This window comes from Anabas testudineus, chromosome 21 (assembly GCF_900324465.2).
Source record: "Anabas testudineus chromosome 21, fAnaTes1.2, whole genome shotgun sequence".
Lineage (NCBI taxonomy): Eukaryota > Metazoa > Chordata > Actinopteri > Anabantiformes > Anabantidae > Anabas > Anabas testudineus.
Window position 1 is genome coordinate 5214083 of NC_046629.1, and position 17418 is coordinate 5231500.

The 17418-nt window shown below is 37.4% G+C and overlaps 2 protein-coding genes across 2 annotated transcripts; both read left to right on the forward strand.

Moving 5' to 3' along the window:
* Nucleotides 1-1580: 1580 nt before the first annotated feature.
* On the forward strand, nucleotides 1581-4051 carry LOC113173463 (CD209 antigen-like protein A). The gene is made up of 6 exons (XM_026376875.1): nucleotides 1581-1650; nucleotides 1723-1824; nucleotides 2438-2563; nucleotides 3010-3152; nucleotides 3332-3390; nucleotides 3997-4051. The coding sequence occupies exons 1-6, from the start codon at nucleotides 1581-1583 to the stop codon at nucleotides 4049-4051; spliced, it is 555 nt and encodes a 184-aa protein (XP_026232660.1).
* A 1619-nt stretch (nucleotides 4052-5670) lies between these two features.
* Nucleotides 5671-16060, forward strand: LOC113173464 (CD209 antigen-like). The gene is made up of 10 exons (XM_026376876.1): nucleotides 5671-5689; nucleotides 6012-6096; nucleotides 6202-6299; nucleotides 6525-6667; nucleotides 6831-6934; nucleotides 7252-7394; nucleotides 13898-13999; nucleotides 14503-14615; nucleotides 15368-15471; nucleotides 15898-16060. The coding sequence occupies exons 1-10, from the start codon at nucleotides 5671-5673 to the stop codon at nucleotides 16034-16036; spliced, it is 1050 nt and encodes a 349-aa protein (XP_026232661.1). The 3' UTR covers nucleotides 16037-16060.
* Nucleotides 16061-17418: the final 1358 nt, after the last annotated feature.

A 17418-nucleotide genomic window follows, 5' to 3' on the forward strand; every position in this document is an offset into this window, starting at 1 on the left:
CACTGAGAACAGCTTCTCACTAAGATTTGTGCTACCAAACATAAACAAGGTTCGAGCCGCATCTGGACGGAGCTGGGACATTTCTGCGGACAGGAGTGAATAAACTGTGCGGGTCCTGCAGTGTCCTACTTTACCTTCAGTCATTACACTGCAGCTCAATCAGCTCCATCTGAATCTGCACAGGTGCAGTTTACACATCGACGGCAAATGGGTTGCGAAGCAACTCAAAATTCTTTTCTTGTTCGTCAAAGTCACCAAAGCTCCGTGAGAACTCAGTTTATCAGCAACGTGCGTATTTGCGGACACCGTTGTGCCGATATGGTTGAACATTACTTGGCATCCTACACACCGGGCCGGATGTGGCCCGTGGACCGTGAGTTTGACACATATGTATTAGGGATTACACAGGAAAGGGAAATTGGGGATTTAATTTAATCAATTTCTATGAGCATGTGGAAAAGCAATACCCTGGGTTCACCCATGTATATGGGTCATAAAGAGAATTTGAAAAAGGCAACGCAATAATTTTCCTACAGATGGCAGCAATGAAACATTTTTGGATGCCGGCTGCCTTAAAACCTCAGAGAAGAAGAAGTTTTGATCCACGGTTTGTAAATTAAGTGCAGTTAGTTTGTTTGTCATTATTAGCCTAAGCTTTGTATTTTTTCCGGTGTATGCTGTTTTGTTTTCTTCTTTGTTCCAGTGTTAGCTGCGTTTGTTGTTATCATACCTGTTAATCTTTTGTGGGAACTCTCACTCTGCATTTGTTGTCCTTCTGCGAGTGGGTTTGCTAGTTGACATGAGTAAATATTTAAAGTAAACTGACTTATCATAATTACAACAAAACGTGCATTATTTTCATGTTAATCCAAAAGTGCTATTTTCAGTCTATGCTTTAAGTAACTTCCTCACTGCTCAGCTGCTAACACTTAAGTAGCAACACGAAAAGTAAGTGATCTGCTAGTTTTACTTCCTCTTCTCCTCTTATTATTTTTATTTGAGTATGATTCAGTGCTACAAAAAGTGCCTAAAGCACACTCTCAAGTTCTTTAATCGATAATCTATTGCAGCTGCAAACAATATTTGATCTTTTGTGATTTTTTTTTTATCTATAAACTAAAGTGAACTTGTTTTAGTGGCATTGATGGGCTGAGATTTCTCCCAATACACAACAAGCTGTGATGCACTAGGTTTTCTAAGACTTGTTGAATGCATGTCAGCTACAACATCAATGGATGGTGGTGGCACATAACCACAAAGAGGTCATTCTAGGTTCTCATTCTGTCAACAATAAAACCACTCGGTTCTAGTAACATTGTGTCATGGTGGCTAGACTAAACGTGACTTTGTTTTCTATTGATTTTTTTATCATGAATAAAAATTGTACCTCATAAAAGACAGAACTAAGTGCTTCAGTGTTCTGTGGTTGCAGCATGGTATGTCTTATAACTGCCCACAAACTTGTCATTTCCTCAGCAGCTCAGCTTCCTGAAATCAAAGGGTTTTAACATTATGTGCATTTACTGCAGTCTGTGCAGCAGAACTGACCATTTAGGAAATCATCGGCCATCTTATGAACAATGGAGGAAATCTATAGCAATGTGGACTTCGAGAAGTCTGTTGACTCAGAACCTTCTAGACATCAGACAGGTAAAAACTGTGTCGAACTGTGAAAACATCTATGTTCAACTGATGTTCCACTGTGTGTATAACTCTGTTTAGGTCCAAAGAGCTCAGAGAGAAAATGTTATAGAGCTGTCATTGTCATTCTGGGGCTGCTGAGTGTTTTCTTGCTGGCTGGGTGCATCGGCATCCGCGTCCACTGTGAGTCTAGTTTTCATAAGATAATAATTATGTCGATTTTCAGGATTTTATATAACTTTATAATGTTCTCCCCTTGTTATGTGAAATGCTTTGAGATGATGCAGTTATGATTTGGAACATGTACAAATAAACTGAATTTTTGAATTTTTGGAACCTTATATTACTCTAAAAGCTGTTTTATATGTTTGTTTAAGCTTTTAATATGTGTTGGTCTTACATGCTAGGCTTTTCTCAAATGTTTCATGATTTTTAAAACTTTTGAGAAAACTGAAAATGCTTTAATCTAAACTGAAATAAAACATAAAGCAGAGATTTCAACATGACAAATGCATGCAGATATTAGGGCCAGACAAGCAGGAACTTCAACTAAAATTAAATTCTGACATGATGTCTCAGTGACGCAGCCATGCAAGTGTGTTATTACTTTACTAAGGTTACTATAGCACTTGATGGTTGGCATGTATTTCAAAGTAGCTGATATGTGATGATTGTTTAATTCTCCATAAGGTGTCTAAAGGATTGAATAAACATATTTTATTATAGCCTTACTAATATTACATAACTAACTGCACATGGTGTTATTTGTTTCACACACGTCTCTTCATTATTTCAGGCCATGGCTCAGTCCAAGCCAGTAATAACAAACTGTTTGCTCTGATGCAAGAGAGAGACGAGCTGAAGACCAACCTCACTGAAATGACTGAAGAGCACAATAAGCTTCAGAGTTTGTACAAAAAGAGTGAGTACAGACATGCAAGGCTCCATTTTCTATCTTTTTTAAACCCAGAAAATAAATAACTGCAATCACACTAGTTAAGTTATTATCAACATTAGTTATTCAGTAAAACATCTTTTCCAAATTTGCATGTTTTACCTCAAAGTCTTTGTTTGGCAGTAGAGTTGCATCTTGACTGTTTTCCAATGTCTGCACTAACACAGAAGGCCATATAGTTCATACTGTGAGGATCCAACCAACCAAAATCAATGCAACAGCAAATAAAGCACATACACACTAACTTATATTTACATTTTGTATGTTCTACTACATTTTTCTAGTTGGTCTCTGTTGAATCTGTTGACTCTTCATTTCCATATTTCATTAAGTCATATCACAGAGTCAACTTCATGTAAACACGACACATTTGGCAAATAAAGTGATGATGATTCTTTTGTTCTCTGCTGCAGAGAAAACCTGCCCTGCAGGATGGAAGATATTCGGATGTTCCTGTTATTTTCACTCCAATAAGTCTGGTTCTTGGACAACAGCTCAAGAGGACTGCAAGAAAAAAGAAGCAGATCTAGTGGTCATAGGCAGCGCTGAAGAACAGGTACAGCATTTTTGTTGCACATTGAACATTTTGTTCCTGGCAGGTCAGTGTAAAACCCGCAAATACCGTTGTGGCAGTTTATTGACTGATTGATTGATAATGTCTCTTTCACCCTAAATGTACATATATTGCAGTTAAAAGTAGAATATATGTGGTTTTGTTTTGGTGATCTTAAACAGAACAGAACAGAAAAGGAGAACACTTGGAAATGGATTGATGGCTCTCCACTTACTGTGAAGTAAGGTTAAAACCTTAAAAAACAGAAAATTAAACAGTTTCATAATGCACGGAAAATGCACAGGAAAACACATCAACCAAATCAGAGCAGAGACACACAGACAAAGGCAATAAAAGCTGAAACTGTGTCAAATGTACATTATTTTGTTCTGATCACCACTTTAACTCTGTGGAAACTCACAGAGCTGCTAAAATGGCTGTTAACTCACAGTGTCACTGTGTAACTCTGCCTGTGTCACTGCTGTCATTTAGGAGTAACTGTGACAACAGTTGTCCGGGAACTCCACAACTCGGTATCATGGACACATGTCCAGATCAGATGGAGTGTCACAGTTAAAGTGTTTGCTTGCTATTTTTATGCCACTCTCTCGCCTACTGAACTACAAATGGTTCATGGCTACTTCTAATAAATAATATGTCTGATAACAATCCTCTACATTCTCTCACTGACGCTTTTGTCTCACTCTGCCCATCAGTCCTTTTATTACTGCAGAAAACACGTAATGCAAAGGGCAACATACAGAACATAAAGTGCTACTGAGGATCTGTGTTTATGTCTGTTAAAACATCATTAGTGTGATGTTTCTTTTGTTCATTAAACTCTTAGGTACTGGGGGAGAGGACTGTGGACATATCAGAGTTCAGCTTCAAGACTGGAATGACCTGTCCTGTAACAATGCTCTGAAATGGATCTGTGAAAAAATATTGTAACATTGGTGAAGCTTTCATATCATACATTTGATCATGTTTTTACAGTAGAAGTGATGATTATGCATAAGTATGGTCACTGCCTCTGTCATGAAGAAATGAATAAATGATGTGATATAAACAGCAACATTTACTATTTGGGCTATTTTGTGATTTTACCCCACAGTGCATCACATCAACTGTAATTCTGGTAACACTTCATGATACACCCTGCAAGTTAAAGTTAATTATTATGTGCAGCAGTGTATCAGTAAAATATCTACCCGATACCAACATAAGGATAAATGTGTGCATTCCCATGCTCAAAAAAGACAAATAGTTTAGGAATAGGAGGAACTGTGACCTCTGCAACCTGGATTCATCCATTCTTGACTTCTTCTATTTAAATATTCTTTGAGTCAGTTAAAAAATAAAGTGGGCAGACTTTTGTTTTTCATTTCTGTCTTGAAGTGCATGTTGCTTCATTACAGATATGTAGTCTGATATGTGGGTCAGTTCAATTGTTTGCAGAATATTAAAAAACACAGTTATGTTATCTAAGTGACATGTAAAGCTGTTTGTCTTTTAACATATTAACAAAGAAGATACCATCTCAGATGTGGGTAAAGACAAAACTATCTGATGAGCCTAATGGGCACAGACTCAGGATGCCATAAATTACCTGTTTGAAAAACAAATTACCATTAAGACACAAAAAACACATGCACCTACTAAAACATATGAACAAAATGAGCAAGAACAGAACATGACTAAAAACATAACACAAAAATTCACCAAAAAAAACAAAACCAGAAAGAAAAGACCACAAAGAGATTAAATGAGGAAAACAAGACAGCAATGGTCAAAAAAGATAAAAAGTACAGATACATGACAAAGTATCTGTGTCTTACAGTATCTTTGCTGTGTCTTATAGTATGTTTGCTTGAGGAAGCATGAGCCAAACCACTGAAACTCCCCATTTCCTCTGCAGCTCGCACAGCCACAGACTGAAGCCAGTGAACCTTTGATCATTCTTTATGTGTGTTGCTGTCTGTGCAGCAGATCTGACCACCTGATGGAGGAAATATACATTAATGTTGAACAGGATAAGTCAGTTTACACAACATCTTCAACAAATCAGACAAGTAGGAATGTTTTATCAGACAGATGCTGTCACACCGAACAGAAAATAAATCTGTACTATCATCTTTTATTACTAATATAAATTAATTTTTTCTTTGTCCAGGTCCCAAAAGCTCAGGGAGGAGATTTCACTGGACTGTTGTTCTCTGTCTGGGGCTGCTGAGCATTTTTCCGCCGTGAGTCTGTTTTTTAAAAGTTATGATCAGAGTCAACTTATGACTTTCAGGACTATTAATTTACTATGAAAGATGTGGTAGATTATTAGGTATTTGTGTCATTCTGGTTTCATTCAGATGAGTGTGGATCTTTTTTTCTAGCCTCTCATGTTTATGAAGGTAAAGTTTTGGTTGTGTTGATGTAGTAAAAATACAACATTTACTACAATTTAGAAAACTTAAAATGTCAGCAGGAAGAATGTGTGCAGCCAGTATTAAAAAAACAGGCACTTAACATGACAGATTATGAGTCATGTGAACCTAGCATTTCCTTTTCTTTTGATGTGATAGAATTATTATTAGTAGCAGAAGTGATCGTGCTGTATGTGGTGCATGAAGCTCCAGGAGACCACGTAAATAACAGAAAAATGCACTTCCTGTAGTAAAAGTCTAAGTTTGAATAGAAATGCTTAATGCATTGACAGTCAGTTCTGGTCATGGGACAAAATTAGAAAACCTTTTGTAATGTTGTAATATTACATGATATGGTTTCATATCATTTATGTTTCATAGATATGTCCCTTTTTTATTTCAGACCATGACTCATGGTGAGTACGTGGTGCAACTGCTATCAAAGCCGATCTCCAGGCCAGTAATAACAACATGTCTTCCCTGATGCAAGAGAGAGACCAGCTGAAGACCAACCTCACTGAAATGACTAAAGGGAGAGACCAGCTGAAGACCAGCCTCACTGAAATGACTAAAGGGAGAGACCAGCTGAAGACCAGCCTCACTGAAATGACTGAAGAGCGAGACCAGCTGAAGACCAGCCTCACTGTAATGACTAAAGAGAGAGACCATCTAAAGACCAACCTCAATGAAATGACTAAAGAGAACAATAAGCTTCTGAGTTTGTACAAAAAGAGTGAGTACAGATATACAAGGCTCCATTTTCCATCTCTATTGATTTCAGGAAATAAATAGCTGCAAACAGACTGGTCATTATCAACATTAGTTATTTAGTAAAACATATTTTCTAGATTTGCATGTTTTACCTTAAACGTCTTTGTTTTGCAGTAGAGTTAGATCTTGACCGTTTTCTACATGTGTATGTTGTCTGATCTCCGATGTCAGTTGTTTTTTGTTACAGATTCACCTTGTCCTACAGGATGGAATATATTCAGGTGTTCCTGTTACTTCCTCTATGAAGGATCTGGTTCTTGGACAAAAGGCAGACAGGACTGCAGAGACAGAGGAGCAGATCTGGTGGTCATAGACAGTGATGAAGAACAGGTAATAAATCTGATCTGACATGATTATTACATTTAAACCTTTGATTGTTTTCACCTTTTCAGCAGCTTGTCATCAGATATTTAGCTTGAAAGTGTGTCTCCTCTGTAATATGTTTAAAGTAAGAATATAATTACAGTGACTTTCTTTTGTTTTTGTTGAACAGTCTTTCCTCTCTGAATTCACCAACATGAACACTTGGATCGGTTTGAGTGACAGAGACAAAGAGGGAACCTGGAAATGGGTTGATGGAACACCACTGACTGTGAAGTAAGAAGGAAATGTGCTTCACCTTGTTTAAATCCAGATTCCCTAAATATAATGTGACTTTTAGAAACTGTGGATCAGTAATGATGTTAATTAACAGATGACAAATACAACATGTGCTGTGAAATTGACTTTTTGAAATTAGCAGATTAAAGACAGGAGTGTCCAATATCAGCGTCTAGGTCTTTCCCTGTTATTGTAAATTAAAGGCTTATGACAACTTATGTCACCACTGGAAATTAGTGACTAATGCAAACTCCTGGATCATTTGGATGAGAAGTAAAACATTAACATTGTCGTGTTTCTTTTTATTGGACCAGGTACTGGTCGGCACCGCAGCCAGATAATGGAAATGGAGATCCACAATTTGGAGAAGAGGACTGTGTCCACATAAGAGAAGCTGGAACATCCAGTTGGAACGATCTTTCATGTGAAGCTTCTTTACCATGGGTCTGTGAAAAAAGTCATGCTCAAAAAAATAAGGAGACAGCATACTGAGTGTACGATATAACCAAACCAAATAAAATTGCAGCTGTACACAGAAACTTTGTTGTGATTTAAACTCATTTAAACTCAGCATTTAAAGTTCCACTGCAGAGTGCATCATGTTTTCACCCGGGTCCTTAAACAGTTGAAATGTTCCAGAAAGATGTCAAATGTATAAAGGCCTTACAGATTTTGTGGTTTGTACCTCTGTATCAGACAATTACAGGTATTGGAGTAAAGAATATCCATCATGTTTTTACATTGTCTGCAAGATGTCTGCCAACAAACCAAAAACCTGTGCAGTGTGCTCTGCCTCCCCTCTGCTCGCACCTCTGTTCTGCACCTGCTGTTATTCACTGAGGATTTAGCTGATCTAAATCCTGAAAATAGCTGTTTCAAGTGGGATGACTGGTGGCAACACAAACTACTTTTAGATGGGATTTCCTGGTGTGGTTTAAAAGAACTGACACCAACGTTCATCATTTACTGTGCATCTGGCACAGCTTATTGTGCATAGCTATACAGAATTCACACCAAACAGGGTGTTGCTCAGAGTGCAAATTGCTCTTTCTGCAACCAAGTTAGGTGGTGAACACTCTGCCATCATCACCACATGGTCTGTTTTTTAAAACCTGATTTGTTAATATCGGCAGATTTTTACTTATAGAATTTTACTTTCTTTTGGTACCAGGTACTTGTGAGTTTTGCAGTGTAAATAAACTGTAGTTCTCCATCAGTGGAACTTGTCGTAGTAACAGACATAAACGTTCAAAAGCTCAATGACAATTCACATGTCAAATTTTATTTTGAAACACTGAAGGCAGCACAATGACAGTTTGGGAAATAATCAAGACAAAAGTTTGTTTGTACTCTTATGTGGACTGTTCTTCCGACAGATATGACTCTGTCATTAGTCTGCATAACAGACTTTGCATGCAATGCAACAAGCCCTCATAAGGTGGCAACAGTGGGGGGCAGAATGACTGCAAGAGTATGACAGAATAAAAAGTTTAATTTCTTCAGGATCACAGTCGAGTGTCCGCAATGATAATGCTGCTTAGCAGAGAGTTGGCCTCTATCAAATTCACCTAAACAGAATTTGATGGAGGCCATCAAATTCTGAAGGTGTCGCAGTAAGACCCCAGTGAAACTCTCAGATGTTCTGCAGTTTGTAACTTTCCAGGTTTTCCAATTTGCCCATATTATTAGCAATGGAGGAATTATATATAAATGTTGACCATGACAGGTCTGTTCACTCAAGACTTTTATATCAGACAGGTAAGAACCTTATCTTATTAATCTTCAGGTGCCAAAAGAAGATTTCATGGAACTGTGTTTTTCTGTTTCTGGTGCTGCTGAGTCTTTTCCTGTTAGATGGACTCATTGGACTCGTTGTCCACTGAGGGTGTTCATGTTCTTACAATATTGCTAAAGTGAATTTGTGGTTTTCAGGAGCTTCAGATGTTTGTTTAGGCTGATTGAAGAAAATTATACTGATGCCAGCCTCAGTGAAATAACTAAAGAAAACCATCATTTAGTCAGAACTGGACACTAAAAAGCAGTTTTTCCCTTGACTGAGTGAGTTTATGGTTTTGTTTTTAATTCTAGATAAAACTTGTCCTGCAGGATGTAAAATGTTCAGCTGTTCCTGTTATTTCTTCTCCAGTCAGTTTACATCCTGGACAGAAAGCAACGAGTTCTGCAGTAATAGAGCAGACCTGGTGGTCATAGACAGAACCAAAGAACAGGTTCAGTGTTTGTGTTCAGCAAAGAGTTTGAAATGATAAAATAAAGGAATTTTCACATATCTTTTAATAATCCAGTTTTTAGTCTGTGCAAACGCATTCTTGTCACGGTCCTGACCCCGTTTCCAGTTCTGTGCTTTTATTTTGGTTACTTCCTGTTCCCTATCATGTTTTTGTCTCCCACTTCACTTATCACCTATATTATTTTCACCTGTGTCTTGTTATTTCCCTCTATAGACACCATCCTGTTCATCTACACTTTGCCAGGTAGTCAGTTTCCACACTACTCTCCAGCCGCCCACCCTGCCTTCTAACCATGTCCTCACCTGGACTTGGACCTGGTCCTTTATTTCATTCCTTGTTTAATCCCTTGTTTTTGTGTGAATCTTTGTGTTGTGTCCTGTCCCTGACTTGCTCTTCGCCTGGCTCATGGACTATTGTTGTGAGCCTTTTTTTGTTCTTTATTTTCTAGTATCCACTGCGCTTTTTGTCCCTCACTCTTAAATCTAGTTTATAAATCCTTGATTTTCATTTATTGCCCTGTTTCTTTGTACTTGCTCACTTGTGTTTTTGTGTTCAGCACCCTGTATTGCAATGAACGCCATCTTGGTTCTCCTTCCTGCTTCCTAATCTATTCCCTGTACCATCCTACAAACCCTCTAGTGATCATAAAAACCTGCTTTTTCTGCGTTGTTCTCCAACACATCTTCAACCTCAGCCTGCATCTGCAGAGAGTTCCTCTTGGGTGGTAAAAAGTCGTGCCTAGTTCCTGTGAACAAGACACCACGTCTTAGAGTCCTCAAAGGCTACAGAGCAGTGGCTCTGACATCACACATCATGAAGGAAAGAACTTTTGAAAGACTGATCCTGGAGTCCCTCCGACATCTGGTCAAACCCTCACTTGAACCCCTCCAGTTTGCCCATCAACCCCAAGTTGGCGTGGATGACGCCATCATACATCTGCTCCATCACAAGCCTGGAGGCTTAGTGAGGATCATGTTTTTCGATTTCTCCAGTGCATTTAACACCATCAGGCCTGCACTGCTGGGAGAGAAATCTTGGGAGTGGTGGACTCAACTACCTTCAACTGAACATCAATAAAACAAAGGAGCTGGTGATGGACTTCAGGAAATCTGGGAGTCTTGTCATCCCTCTCTCTATACAGGGGGAGGAGGAGGAGGTGGAGGTCTGAGTACTGAGTATCAAACCAAGTAGTACAAATACCTTGGAGTGTACCTGGACAGCAAACTGGACTGGGCTAAGAACTCAGCAGCACTGTACAAAAAGGCTCAGAGACTCAGGTCCTTCAATGTCTGCAGCAATATGCTGTAAATGTTTTATGAGTCTGTAGTTCCAGTGTCATCTTCTATGCTGTGGTGTGCTGGGGCGGCAACATGAAGGTGGCAGACACTAACAGGCTGAACAAACTGATCAGGAGGGCTGGCTCTGTTCTGGGGGTGGAGCTGGACCCTCTACATGTTGTAGCTGAGAGGAGGATGCTGTCCAAACTTCTCTCAATTCTGGACAATCCCTCCCACCCACTACACAGTGTGTTAGCTGGACAGAGGAATATGTTACTTGAGGCCAATAAGTCATCAAGGGTGAGAATGTGGTTAGACTTAGTGTCGCTGAGAAAACAAAATAACATCCAGGACATCCAGGCCTTTATGTCTTTTAAGCATGCTTGAAGTTTGACTGATTGACCAGTTTCTTCTGGTTTCATAGATAGGTATAGGTGGGTATCATCTGCATAGCAATGGAAATTTTGAGAGTGTTTCCTAATAATATTGCCTACGGGGGACATATATAGAGTGAAAAGAATCGGGCCGGGCACAGAACCCTGTGGAACTCCATAGCTAACTTTGCTGTGCATGAAAGATTCGTCATTAACATGTACAAACTGGAATCTATGTGATAGATATTATTTAAACCACTCTAGTGCTGTTTCTTTAACCCTAATGACATGTTCCAGTCTGTGTAATAAAATGTTGTGATCTATGATGTCGAATGCAGCACTAAGATGTAACAAGACGAGTATAGAGAGTAGTCCATTGTCTGATGCTAATAGAAGATAATTAGTAATCTTTACCAGTGCTGTTTCTGTACTATGATGTACTCTAAATCCTGGAAATCTTCATACAAGTTATTTCTGCGCATGTGGTCACATAATTGCTAAGAATCCATCTTTTCAAAAATGTTTTTTTTTTTGGTAAAGGGTAGATTGGATATTGTTTTATAATTTACTAAAACCCCTGAGTCCAGAGTAGACTTTTTGAGCAGAGGTTTGACTATAGCAACCTTAAAAGCCTTTGGTATGTAGCCTAAAGGTAAAGGTAAGACACCTTTGAGGAGTCTAGTCGGGATGGGCTCTAAGAGACATGTTGATGGTTTAGAGGAATTCATTACTGAAATTAATTCAGAATGATCAACGGGAAGGAAGCAGTCTAAGTGCTTGGTGGTCTTACAAATAAATCTAAAGTTGTTGTACAAATGAGACCATCAAAACCGTATGCAGGAAAGATCTGATCAGTTTTTTTCTCTAATAGTTATGATTGAATTGTAAAGAAATTCATGAAATCGTTACTGCCAAGTTATTACTTTATGCAAGTATAAAGACCGTGGTAGTGTCCAGCCATAACAATGTTTAGGAAGAAGACAGGTTCTGAGTCCCGGAGATGAACATGCTGTAAAAGCTGAAGTCAAGTTGGTAATACTAACTGATCTTAAACAGAAAAGGTTTAGTCTGATTTAATGTCAGACAGTGAGAGAAAAGCAACTTAAGCTTCTCAGAAATGCTTAATGCCTTAATTTAAAAATAATAAGATGAGTTGCTTTTATTGTATTTACTGTATGTTTTACTGTGTTAAAATAAGACGATCAAGTTAAGACAGATGTGATATTTGCTGACTACATCATCGATAGTTTGCTTTTGTTAGCATATACGTTTATTTTTCAGGATATTTTTAAAAAGCCTGTACTTACAGCAAAGAGCAGTATTTCAAACTGTGTGTCAACATTGAATTCAGTAAAATGTTAGTTGAAGATTGTGTCCTGATCACCGTGCTAATTAGATCAAGTATAAATCTAAGACCAAACCATGTTAAGTTAGGAGCTCTTTGTTTTAAAGAGATTTAACATGAAATAATAAAAAGTTATAAAAGTTGTCAGTTTCAATGTTTGTGTGAAGTGTTATTGACATAACCTGAATATTTTTGGTTGAATATATTTGTAGTATAAACATTAGCATGAACAAGAATATGCTAATTTTCTCTATAACAGCAAATGAAAAGTTCACAGACGAGAGTTGCCACAATTTAATAATACTAAATCTTTTTTGTTAATACCAGGACCTGATTTTCTGCTGAAGTTTAAGGGAACTGAAAAAGATGAACAGAAGAGTCATCATTTACATTTAAGTTTTAAAAGATGTCAAGAATGTTCAGTTTTTTCTAATTTGTATTATATTATTTTAACTATTTAAACAAAAAAACACCTAGAAAAACAGAAATGGAGCAACAAAAGGTGAATATATCAAACATGAATTCAGGAAGAATGACCTTTCCAACTAAACACTGATGTTCACACTGGTGATGGTGGTGGTATACATCATTCTCTTTATACTACAGGACCCCAAACAAACAACTCTACCTTTAGTTTTATCTGTCTGTGGGACATATTTCAGTGTTGTCTAGGGTCAAGTTGGTATTTTGCAAATTTGTATTTCAATTTTAATTTCATAATTGAATCTGAAGCGATGACAGAAAGAGTTTTGTCTGAGAGAGTGAGAGTAGTGGATTATTACAGTTCGTTCTTATCAGTCTGTGTCGATGTTATTTTTCAGTGAAGATTCTGATTATTTTTCTCCACATGTGATTTAAAAACTAAAATTATCTGTCAGGCGACCAATACTTTGTTATAATATTACAGTAGCTCCTGCTCTACTTAGTTTGTTCTCATCAGTTTCTCTTGTTGTTGCTGAGTGATCTTTGTCGCCACCTTCTGTTGTAGCCTAGAGATGGAACAGTGCAGCAGCTTGTACCCAGAAAAGGATGTTAGTGAAGTTCAGCTCTTCACTGATTATTAACTCTTCAGTATATTAGAATAAAGTTTTTACTGTGAGTCTATTTAATTTTGTTTTATATAAAATATTAAACTCGTTGTGACTTTCCATATAAACATGAGTTAAATTCAAAACTTTTAAAGTGTCTTTAACTTCTTAATCCTCCAACAAGCAGGTCAGAGTTGATCCTCAGAGCAGAACCCAATGTGAGTTTCAGTGTTTTTTAATGAAGCTTGATGGCACTCTGTGTGTTGATCTGTGTTCACCGCACTAATCTATATCTTCATGTTGTCAACAAGCAAAAGATGCTGAATTTACACAACACAACATCCTACAGATACCAACAGAAGAGGGCGCTTTAGTCCTTCTGTCATATTTCAAACTTGTCACTTCCTCAGAAGATAAAACATCAAGAGACTGAAATAAACACAACTTCTGCTTCACTCATTCTTCAGTCTGTGCTGCAGAGCTGATCTTCCAGGAGATATTTGACCATCTAATGAGCAATGGAAGAAATTTATAACAATGCTGAAGATGATAAATCTCATCATTTAAGACCATCGACAGATCAGACAGGTACAAATGTTTTATCACACTGAGCTGTTAATAAATCTGTTCTCATCTATTATTACTTCTGTATCATTGATTATATTAACTGATCTGGTCTCTGTTCAGGTTCCAGGAGCTCAGAGAGGAGACGTCCTGTTGCTGATTTTCTGTCTCTGGTGCTGCTGAGTGTTTTCCTACTGACTGGACTCATCGGCCTCCGTGTCTACTGTGAGTGTTCATGTCATAAGTTAACATAAAGTCAACCAATGATTTTCAGGAACAGATATTTACTGGAACTACAAGATACAACATTAGACTTCAAATAAACCCACTGTGCTCCACGTAGACATCCCTCTCCCTGTTCTGGACTCTAACTTAACTTATTGTTGTGAAGTTTCAATAATAAAAATTTCTAAATCTTAATCATCAAGCAGAATAGTAGAAATCTCTGATTGGCTACAAAGGCGAGCCTCACTCAGATATTTCTAAATTGCACTACTGGCAGTACTGTTCAGTTAGTCTGAACGACGAGAAGCTTTAACAACTCTTCACATTAAGATTGGTTGTAAAGTGCATTACTATTAAAAATATTTGCAAGGTGTTCATTCTGTATCTTTAAATTATGAACATCAGTCATGATCACAGGACTTAACATAAATACCAATATTATCATATTATGTGAATGAATTTATTATTTTGTGTTTCACAGACATGTCTCTTCATTCTTTCAGATTATACCTCAGTGTCCTCCCTGACTGAAGAGAGAGACCAGCTGAAGACCAATCTCAATGAGATGACTGAAGAGAACAATAATCTTCAGAGTTTGTCCAAAAAGAGTGAGTCAGTGAGAGACAAAGCACATAGTGTCTCAATGATGATGAAGAAAATAACTGCAAACACAATGATCCAGTTAAGATTATTAAGGATTAATTCATGCTTGGGTTTCTACAGTGAACTAAATGTTTCCCAAACTCACTATAGTTGCATTAGTCATGTTTTGTCATATTCATTTACTAATGTTAAGATACTTGATATTTAATTTCAAACTGGAATCATGTACTGTAAATCCAACTTTGTGTTTTACCTCACACTTTCTTCCTTTAGCAGTAGATGTAGCTGCATCTTCACTCATTTCTTGTTGTTTTGTGTTACAGAGACAACTTGTCCTGATGGATGGACAAAGTTATGCTCATCTTGTTATTTCCTCTCCACTGAACGTGGTTCCTGGACAACAGGCAGAGAGGACTGCAGAACCAGAGGAGCAGATCTGGTGGTTATAGACAGTATTGAAGAACAGGTGAAGTGTGTGTTCATGTTTGTCTGACAAGGAGTGAATGATAATGTTTAATGTGCACATACAAATTCAGATGAGGATTTAGTCTGAGTTTAAGTTCATTTTTACATGTTCTCATTAAGGTTTACTGGTAATATCTGTGTTTTTGGTTCTATTTGTGAGCTGATAATGTGACTGAACATTTGATTGATTATTATTTGATTGATATGTCTCATCTGTCTGTGAACACACATACATGTTCATGTGATGTGGTTTAAACTTGAACATTAAATACAGTGACTTCATTTGTTTCTCTTAACCAGACCTTCCTCTCTGGATTGAGCAACAAGAACACTTGGATTGGTTTGACTGACAGAGACAAAGAGGGAACCTGGAAATGGGTCGATGGAACTCCACTGACTGTGACGTAAGACAGAAATGTGCTTCACCTTCTTTAAATTTAAATATCCCTGCAAATAATGTGACTCCTAGTAGTTGTGGATTTATAGTTAAGTTAGTTAATACTTGACAAATTCAGGTTGTGCTGTCAAATTGACTTGTAGTGAGATTAAAATCTATTTAGATGTAAATATCAGTCTGTGTCTTTTCCTCTTGTTGTACATTTTGATTTGTGTAGAAATATTGAGATTTTGTTCAGTGTTATGAAAAAACTAAAAGTATTAAGATCAAATATTATACTGTGTTAAAAGACTCATGACATCTTACAACAACTTATTCAGAGCAGCTTTTAGTTTTTAATGAGAGCAGCACAGTTAAAAACATTAAAGTAGCTGAAAAGACCAATTTAAGTCTGACATTAACAGTATCGTGATTCTGTTTGTTGGGCCACCAGGTACTGGGCATCAAATCAGCCTGATAATAAAAATGGAGAGGACTGTGTCGAGATCTTAAGTGATCAGTCATCTAAATGGAATGATATCTCATGTGAAGATTCTCGACAGTGGATCTGTGAAAAACCAGCTCAGCCTTGAGATTCAAAAGATTTATTCTTTTCACAGCTGTTTATAATATTATATCAAAAATAATCAGATAAAACACAGTGACAATGTAAAGAAAGCAGTAATTTTATAGTAATGTTCCCATTTCTCTAAACTCTCCAGAAACTGGATAAATGCTTCTCAGAAATGCTTCATGCCTCTGAATATAAAAAAACATGAGCTGCTTTTATTGTTTTTATGTTTTTCTATGTTAACACATTGACAGCTGTGATATTTTCTGGCTACATCACAGATTGTTTGATCATCTCACACTTGGTGAAACATGTACATTTATTTTTCAGGATTTTTTCAAAACATTTTGAAAAATCCTCTAAAGCTGAAACAATAAACAGCAAACAGAAGTATTTGAAACTGTGCAGTTATTTCATTAAGTTATTTTATTAAAATTTTAGTTGAAGATTGTTTCTTGATTATAACATAAGTTATAATTGCTTCAATAGTCTATAAACGAGGATAATACACATACAAGTCTCTATAAAATATACCTCTGTCACGAGCTGCATGAAGGACTCCATGGCCAGAGATATGACAGGACAGGACCGAGTATGGAATCTTTATTTACAGCAACAGAACAACAGTGGATCAATGAATGCAACAGTCACTAGATGGGAGGAGATGAGATATGGTGAGTATGGTGGTCCGGTTGGAAACCGGAAGTGACATCACGACCAAGATGGCCAACCGACGGAGAGCACATGGACAAAATGGAGGACAATGAAGAAGGTTCAAGAGTGTAGCAAAAGTATTATCCAAGCACGAAGAGAATATAGTCCAATCCAACGTAATGCAATAATATGTCTAAACCCAGTGTGGGAAAACAGGATGGGGTTATGAACACATACTGTCCAAACAATGAATCCAAAAGGCTAAACTCAGAGTTCAAGGGTAATCCAGGTCATACACGGTAAGGCAGTTCAGAGAAAGGTCCGGCAGGCAAAATCCACATCAGTTAGACAATCCAGGTCAAAACACAAACGCGGTCCAAACAGTTGGGGAAAAGAAGAACGAGGAACAAAACAGAACAGAAAAAAACATTCACTGAACCAAAGCATGAAGCATGAGTGTGTAAAGTGGGTACTGACCCACTTTACACACTCATGCTTCATGCTTCTTGCACTCTCTCTGGACATTCGGGACAATCATCAACCCTAGTGGTCACTGCACACCTTTCATATTACTATTTATTCTATTATGCACAAGTCACTTTAAGTATGAACACTTTACAGCATAACTGCACCCCCCCTGGACACTTCTATTTATACTACACTCCTTCCCACACAAAATTCCAAATCCTATATTTTTCTACATTGTTCACCCAGGTAGACCCAGGTTTTATTCATTTATTATATTTTTCT